The sequence below is a fragment of the Nomascus leucogenys genome, chromosome 16 (genome assembly GCF_006542625.1).
Source record: "Nomascus leucogenys isolate Asia chromosome 16, Asia_NLE_v1, whole genome shotgun sequence".
In the NCBI taxonomy this organism is placed as follows: Eukaryota; Metazoa; Chordata; class Mammalia; order Primates; family Hylobatidae; genus Nomascus; species Nomascus leucogenys.
In genome coordinates this window covers 42,636,467-42,644,850 of record NC_044396.1, presented here as the reverse complement: position 1 = coordinate 42,644,850, position 8,384 = coordinate 42,636,467, and the positions used below count along the sequence as shown (strand labels likewise).

General features: G+C 56.8%; 1 protein-coding gene across 4 annotated transcripts in view; it reads right to left on the bottom strand.

Moving 5' to 3' along the window:
• Positions 1 to 6,639, bottom strand: part of RGS20 (regulator of G protein signaling 20) — a 77,302-nt gene extending 70,663 nt beyond the window's left edge. The window contains exon 1 of one of the 4 annotated variants that reach the window (XM_030794880.1): positions 6,026 to 6,639. In XM_030794880.1, the coding sequence (XP_030650740.1) occupies positions 6,026 to 6,031 (6 nt within the window). In that variant the 5' untranslated portion in view covers positions 6,032 to 6,639. Of the gene's footprint in view, positions 1 to 4,533; positions 4,811 to 5,342 lie in introns of those variants that run through there. The other 3 variants (XM_030794879.1, XM_030794882.1, XM_003255959.4) reach the window with 3 other exon arrangements.
• Positions 6,640 to 8,384: the final 1,745 nt, after the last annotated feature.

Sequence of the window (8,384 nt, the reverse complement as noted above, 5' to 3'; positions counted from 1 at the left end):
GTCGCCTAGACTGGAGGGCAGTGGCGCAATCTCGGCTCACTGCAAGCTCCGCCTCCCAGGTTCATGCCATTCTCCTGCTTCAGCTTCCCAAGTAGCTGGGACTACAGGCGCCAGCCACTACGCCCAGCTAATTTTTTTGTATTTTTTAGTAGAGACAGGGTTTCACTGCATTAGCCAGGATGGTCTCGATCTCCTGACCTCATGATCCGCCTGCCTCGGCCTCCCAAAGTGCTCGGATTACAGGCGTGAGCCACTGCGCCCGGCCTCTGCCGTATAATTCTTAAACTGTTGATATGAGGGCTGGACATTTAAGCCACTATCTGCATCTGTCCATGGAAGGTGAATGTGGTTACATGGCCGCATGCGGAAATAAAAGAACAGCAGGATTTCAGGAATTGATACTTAAGTGCCTGGAATGAAACCAGTTACAGGCTACTGCATTAAAATAAGAAAGCTTTTCTCTTTTACTCTCGCTAGTCCGTAAAATCTAGAATAATAAAATCTCCTTCTGTGTAATTTTGAAGGCCTTTTCTAAAAGACTTTCTTATAGGAAAGACCTTCAAAGCCAGCTGGAAAGATATTTTAAGAATTCAAGAAAAGCTCAAAAATGATTTCCAAAACTGCTACAAGAGATTAATAGAATATGCAATAAAATGTATACCCAAGTGGAGCCTAAAATGCTAATGCTGGCTCTGACAATAGCTTGATCTGTGACCTTACCTTACCTGAGGCGAGTCATGTGGTCATGTCTTATAATGTGAGGGACCAAGATAAAGCTGTGGGACAACAGTAGCCATGACATGACTGCCTGGTCCTTCTTGGTGCTAGAGATGGCACATGCTTGTACACTTTTTCCTTATTTACACTTTCTGTTAACAGTTCATTAATCCATAGTAAACAGGAAATCAGCAGTGTGGTGTGTAAGAGCCCTGGGGAATGAGTCAGAAGTCCTCATTCTATTTTGGCCCCTAATTAGCTGGAGATCTCTGGCGCAGACCCTTAACCTCTCTGAATGTTTCCTCATCTGTAAAATGAAGGAGGTAGAATAAGTAACCTGATTTTCATCATTCTGTATTTTTGATATAAGGGGTGTTTCAGCTAAAACGTTTACAGTGATCTCAGACAAGTTAGCACTTCAAGCTCCTAAGGTACATTTTCAGATTCTCTTAAACTGGCTGTTCATCAGCCCTGGCAATGCAGAGAGATCCTGTCTCTCTAAAAAATTAAAAAAATTAGCCAGGTGCGGTGGCAGGCACCTTAAATCTCAGCTACTCCTGAGGCTGAGGTGGGAGGATCCTTTGAATCTGGGAGTTCAAGGGTGCAGTGGACCTCACTCGTGCCACTGCACTCCAGCCTGGGTGAGAGAGTGAGACCCAGTCTCAAATAAAAAAAAAAAAAAAGACTTTTTCTAATTTTGATGATGGACATGTGTTTCATTATGCATGCTCTTTATAGTATACAAAAATATGCATTCTGTTACTGATCTTATTTATAGTTTGAAGTCTAGCCAATTTAGCATCAACATAATAATAGTAATAACAGCTTTTGCTTGGTATGTGCCATCCTGTTATAAGAGCTCTATGTTATTAATTTACTGAATGCTGTCAGCTAGCCCATTACGTAGGTACTCTTTTTTTTTTTTTTTTTTTTTGAGACGGAGTTTTGCTCTTGTTGCCCAGGCTGGAGTGCAGTGGCTCCATCTCGGCTCACTGCAACCTCTGCCTCCCGAGTTCAAGCGATTCTCCTGCCTCAGCCTCCAGAGTAGCTGGGATTACAGGCGCCAGCAACCACACCGGGCTAATTTTTTTGTATTTTTAGTAGAGATGGGGTTTCACCATGTTGGCCAGGCTGGTCTAGAACTCTTGACCTCAGGTGATCCACCTGCCTCGGCCTCCCAAAGTGATGGGATTACAGGAGTGAGCACCGTGCTCTGCTGAGCTGCCGAGGTAGGTACTCTTATTATGCCCATTTCACAGATGATGAAACTAACGCCCAGAGAGGATAAGTAACTAGTCCAAGTTTATGCAGTTAGGTTGGGATCTGAACCCAGTTACAGAGCTCAAGACTCTCACTGGTTTGGCAACATTGCCTCTCATATGCGTTACTAATACGTGATAAGAAAGATGTCACTTATGGCCAGGCGCGGTGGCTCACTCCTGTAATCCCAGAACTTTGGGAGGCCGAGGCAGGCGGATCACCTGAGGTCGGGAGTTCAAGACCAGCCTGACCAACATGGAGAAACACCGTCTCTACTAAAAATACAAAAAATTAGCCGGGAGTGGTGGCGCATGCCTGTAATCCCAGCCCCAGCTACTCGGGAGGCTGAGGCAGGAGAATCGCTTGAACCCGGGAGGCGGAGGTTGCAGTGAGTTGAGATCGCACCATTGCACTCCAGCCTGGGCAACAAGAGCGAAACTCAATCTCAAAGAAAAAAAAAGAAAGAAAGAAAGATGTTACTTAATGAACAGAAGATAAACGGGATGAGACCCAAAAAAAATTAGGTTTGGAGAAAAAATATTTTAACAAAAATAGTAAATTGCAAACTATGGTTGTGCCAAAAAATTTACAGATAGACTAATTTCACTAGAAATGTCCTTGTCAAGTTTGGGGAGGAAGTCAGACCGTTTTGCGAACTTGAACATTTGTTTAGTCAATTCCACGGTTTGGAGCCACTAGGAATGAAATGAAGCCAAGCCACGCCAGGGCCCTGCCACCTGTGTCCCAAGGAGGGTGGCTGGAGACTGATGCAGAAGCCCCTTGCTCCCCACACTCCGGGGCAATGAGGAGCCCGCGTGCAGGTGCCTGATTCCGCTAGCCAGTGGGTGAGGGTCCTGCCGGCACCGAGGGCACCAAGGCTGGGGTTTTGACACCAACGAACCTCAGCCAGGTGACTGGGGAACGTGGGGAGCTCTACAAAGAGCGATAGGCTTTTGCCAAATTTTTTTTTTTTTGAGACGGAGTCTCGCTCTGTCGCCCAGGCCGGAGGGCAGTGGCGCGAGCTTTTGCCAAATTATGAGACTGACAGGAATCAAGGAGATTCCCCTGTAGCGCTCTCCACCTTCCGGATAGAAATCCTGTAGACTGTGTTCACTTCTCCACTCCTTGCATCGCCGGTGGCCCGTGGGCAGCAGCTGCTCCCCTGGGATCCCCCTCGCCTGTCCGCGAGAGCTCTGCACGGCCGTGTCCCTGCTGCTGGGGTCGCTCGCTGGCCCTGGCTGCTCGCCAGGGTTTTCCTTTGACGATGTCAAGTCCGGGAAGCTCACGATGCACCTCAGTGCCCGCGCGCCGCCTCTCCCAAAGCCCCTTTCCCATTCACTCCCCCACAAGCGTGGTGGGAGATGGGGTAGGTCGCGGCGCCTATAGACCCCCTCCCGGCGCCCACTCTCTCTCGCCTACTTCTCTAGCAGCGGTAGGGCCGCAGCGCACGCAAACCTTTCCCCAAAACGCCCACCCCACTCTCAGCTAGCCGCTTCTCTCGGGGCTCCTCCCCCACCCCATTCCTCCGCCGGAGCTGGGTGGGGGGATCGCCGCGTACACAGAGACGGGAAAGCCACCCCTGTCCCGCAGCGCCGCTTCCCTAGAGGCCCCTGGCCCGTCCGCTCCCCCAACGCTGGAGGACAGCCGCGCACACAGACCCTCCCCTCCAACGCCCACCTCGGTCCCCAGCTGCAGCCTGCACCTCCACCTCCCGTCCCCAGTCTCCCGCCCTCCGCCCGCTGCTTTCCAGTCTCCGCAGTCCGGGCGCCCAGACTTGTTTCGACTTCCCAGGGCAGCTCCGAGGGTGCGGAAGATCAAGTGCCCAGGTTTGTTCCAGGAAAATCCCGGCGGCGCCTGCACGTTAACTGCCTTGGCGCAGGCGAAGGGTGGAGGGCACTTCTCTGTTCATTCGGCTTTCAAGAGCGTGAACTGAGGCTCCGAGTGAACGCCCATACCTAGTCGGTCTTCTAGGCTCCACGCGTGAGGCGTCCACTTCCTCACCCTGCCCCTCGGTGCCCCTGCCCTGGTTGCACTTCTCCTAAAATGAGGCGCTGCGATTCCAGGAGGCTCTGTCTCCTTTCCCTTCCCAGCGGCGCTCAAACCACCAGCCCCGGGCGCCCGGCGCCTTCCTTGTCCTCTCCCTATCCCGTGAGAACGCCGACGCTTCCACCCGCCTGGTCTTTCCAAAATACGCTTCGGGCGGCCAATGCGATTTCTAGGGTCTAAAGTCTAGACTCCCGCGTTCCCCACCAAAACACCGACCCCAGGCCGCAGAGGTGGAATCGCGGACGCCCTGGCAGGCCCGGGACATATTGATCCTGGTGGCGCAATGCCCCTCTTCGGACGCGGACGCACTCGCAGCCCCACTCCCCCAAACTCGCACTAACGCTGCGGGCAGGAACCCCCGACTCGCACCCGCTCCCGCCCCGCAGCAACGGCGACACCCGGAGGTCCGGACGAGCGGCGCGCCCCTCCCAGCCTCGGCCACTTTCCAGCACGAAGCCTCAGGGCGAGCCCGAGACGAAGAAAGAGAGGTCGAGGAACCGGGATACTCACGAGCCCACCGTCCACTCTGCCGGCCGGATGGGAAGCCCCGGCCGGCTCGCCTCCGTCCGCCGTGCGCATGCGTCCCGCGGGTGCCTTCTTAATATTGCAGCGCGGAGGGCTGCCCTCTCTACGTCGGCGATTGCTCCCCGCGCCTTTCCCCTTTCTCTGGCTCTCGTTCTTTGCTCTAGCCTTCTCTCGGCCTCTTCCTCCCCTTGCTCTGCCTCCTCCCCGCCCCCTCACTCCCTTTACCCGGCCAGGCAATCCCACATCTCGCCTCCCTCCAGCGGCGGCGCACTCCACCGCGGCGGGCGCTAGGGGTACCCCCGAGGCCCCACGAGGGGCGCGACCTCCACCCCGGCCGCAGCCCCTCTGCTCCAGCCCCGGATTAGCAAGTCCCAAGAGTGTGGATGCGAAGCCAGGCGCGCGTAGAGGGCGTCCGCGAAGCCCTCTGTGTCATCGCCTCCCCTTGGCGCGCGGCGGCCGAGTGAGACTAGAGTGTGCTGGACTGCGTGCTCGGACCTTGTGAATGAAGGGAGCGGGAGGATGGAGCGGGAGGATGGAGCGGGGGTGGGCGGCGGGCGCGGAGAGGGTGCTTGGTCCCTAGAGCTTCGCGTCTGTGGACTGCCAGCCTCTGGAGGGCAGCCTCCTACCTTCTCCCCGGCCCGGGGCGCCTCTCTGAGCTCTGTCCCCGCACCACCCCGGCGCAGCCTCAGCCTCCGGTCTTCCCGCCCTGGAAAGCGGCCCTCGCCCCCTCCCAGCTAGCCAGAGCGCGGAGGCCCCAACCGGCAACCGAGCGGGGGATAAGAGGGGGAACTAACCCCTGACTCCGGATCCCGCTGAGACCCTCGGTAGTCGCCCTCCGCGTCCCCTTCTCCAGGGACTCCCGGAGTCCGGGGAGAGGAGTAGACCAGGGGCAGCGGGAGGGGGAACCCAGCCGCCCAGCTCTCCGGACTCGCAGCACCGCGTGTCCCAGTAGCCCGCAGCGTTTCCTCGGGAGTGAGACCCGGTGGGGCAGCGGGGGTGGTTCCCTGGAGCCCGGAGGGCTAAGCTGAAGCTGGAAACTGACCTGACACAAAAATGACATCACGTCATTTCCTCCCTTGCCTGCCGAGAGGGCAGGGGAGTGGGAGAGCGAGCGCTGGGAGCCGGCGGAGGCGCGTCTGGGGGAGGCTCGGAGTAGGGGGAGGAGAGCGACACGCCGAGAGTTTGAAAGGCAGCCTCGGGGAAGAGCGAGGGCTCCCTCCCGTTTTCTTGGACCCAGGAAAGAAATGGCCCAGGAAAAAGTAGCTTGGAGTGTCTTCCCGCGGGGAGGGGCGGTGTCTCGGGAGCCGCCAGTGTCTCGTCCTAGGACTTGCCCAGCCACGTCCCGGCCTTCCCAGCCTTGCCACCCTCCCTGCTGTTGGCCCCGGCGGAGCGGATCAGTCGGGGTTAGGAAGAATCGGGAGAGGCTGGTGTCCTGGGAAGGCTGGGTGTGGGGCGTAGTGGAGACAACGATACTCACCGGCATGGGCGAGCTCTGCCCAGCGGTGGCGTCTTCTTCCTTGGGCTTGGCGACCGGATGGGGAGGCCTCAGCGGACGACCCCCCGAGGGTCGGCCGGGCAGTGCCAGCGCCGCCCCGAGCAGGAGCGAGAGGCGGCCCGGCAGCTCCTCCTGCCCCCGCGAGAGCCGGGCGGCCGGCAGGGCGGGAAGCAGGAGGGAGAAGTCCAGGCGCCTCCGGGGAGCCTCGGGAGGGGGTCGTCGGAGAAGGTGAGAGAAGAACCTTGCGAGGCTGGAAAGCGGGCTAGAAAGGAGGCCGAGCAGCTTCGGGGCCGCGGGCGAGTCTGGGAGCTGTGCAGGCGGGAAGGACTGGGGCGGGGAGAGAGAAACAAAACCAGCATACCGTTACTGTGGTGTCCGGCCGCTTAGATGGGGCTCTTTACTACAGAATTTTGAGGCGTTACTTTGGGGGTGCAAGAGAAGGTCGGTGAAAGCAGAAGGAAAGGCCTATAGTTAGATTCTTTCCCCTCCCACTCCTGTATTTCCTAACTCTGTGCTACTTTAAGTGTGGTCCGTAGGCCAGCAGCTTCGCCAACACCTAGAGCTTGTTAGAAATAAAGACTCTTGAGCCCCACCCAGCCAATGCATCGGAATCTGCATGGTAACATTCCCAGGGGACTCCTATGCGCCCTGAATGTGACATGCGGTGTGCAGAAGGGCCTATGTTCACATCGCCTGGTTCTTCAGAATTTGGATGAAAATCCTAGTTCACTTTTGTAACTGTTGCTCTTCCTCTCCCCTCTCTGGTCTTCCCTTGTTCCCCCTGCCCTTTCCCATCTCCTTAAGTGCCCAGGTCTCTGCCTGCCAGAGGCACAGAGTTGGCCTTGGCTACTAGATTCTATTGGGATTGTTGTCTATGGAAGGTCCAGATAGTGGCTGAAGGGCCCCAGACCCTCCACAGGCTGGTTGGAGAAAGGGACTGGCCAGTGCGGCTGTGGGTATGTTGCATGGAGCAGGGGACACCGGAATTCCATGTTAGGGCTGCTACTACAAGTGAACCCTCTGCAGACCTCCTTTCCAAACTCCATGTGTCCTTCTTATTCTCGAGAACACCGGCCTTTCCACCTTCCACTTGTTGCTTAGGAGACCTAAGCGATGAGGTATTTTTTTTTCTTTTGGAAAGTGGAGGGAAGCACTAGTTTAGAAGTCAGAAACCCACGGTTCTACACTCAACCTTGCCACTAACTTAATGGCTAACCTTGGGAAGGTCTCTATTTTTTTTAGTTCATTTATAAAGGGGTTGAACTCAGTGGCTTTTTAAGGTCACCTGCCTCGTTCAGACTCTCATCTTTGAGACGCTCTTAGTTTCTTGGTACACTAACGTTTAGTGTAGTTACAAACCGGAATGTAGCTCGGCCAATCCAAACACCCCCTCATGCCAAACAAAAAACAATTTAATCTGTCTGTGAAAAACAAGAGCGGTGGTTGCCAAAAAAAAAAAAAAAATGAAGGTGGAGGCGGGAAGCAGCGAATAAAGTGCTGGGGTGGTGAGGTGCGGGAGGCGAGCGCGGGTGTTCTGCGTTGGGCGTGGGTTCCAGGGGCGCCGCGGCCGCTCTCCAGGGTCCTGAAGGCGGGAGCGGTCGCGGGCGGCCTCGTGGGCCTCGCGCGGTTCCCTCACTCCGCAGTTACCAGGCCCGGCCTGTATTCTTTCGGCGGTGGAAGTCTTGTGGGAAGCGATTGTCAGGAGAGAGGGAAGGAAACCTAGCAACCCATTCTCATTCATGAGGCCCTTTCGGGGAAGCCGCGAGTGCGGTGGCTGATTTGTCTTGCTGTCGTTTGTTTGCTCCCGGGTGAGTTGAACTCGGTTTGCATTTCCGAGTAAGTTCACACTGTTTCACTTCCCCTCATTACCTTTTCCTGGAGAATGGGGTCGTTCTCCTAGTATTTTCATTCTCCTCGTTCAGCTGCTCCCCTCCCCCGCTCTCTGGCAAGGTGCTTTTATTTTAGGGGCTGGAGCTGGGAGCCGAGGAGGCTTCTGGAGAAGCGCCAACAGCTCCCTCGAGGGGGGAAAGTGGGCGACTTGGAAATCGGTCTTGGCGCCCAGGGCACTAGCTGCTGAGCATTCGTCTCGCTCGGGAGGAGGACAGGGGACGCACCCCTCTGGCAGGGGCTTGCGGTGGAGGCTCAGCTGCCGCCAAGCGTGCTCGGCCTCCGCCGGGCAGCTGCTCCTGGGCGGCACCTGCGGGGGACTGCGGGCCGGCGGCCGCGTCTGCGCCCCGCTCCGGAGCAAGGGCCCTCGGCGAGGGCGGGAACTTCGGCGGCCACGGGCGCCAGGGCCGGCGGGACCCTACGCTAAGAAGTCGAGAGAGGACCAGCCGGGTTC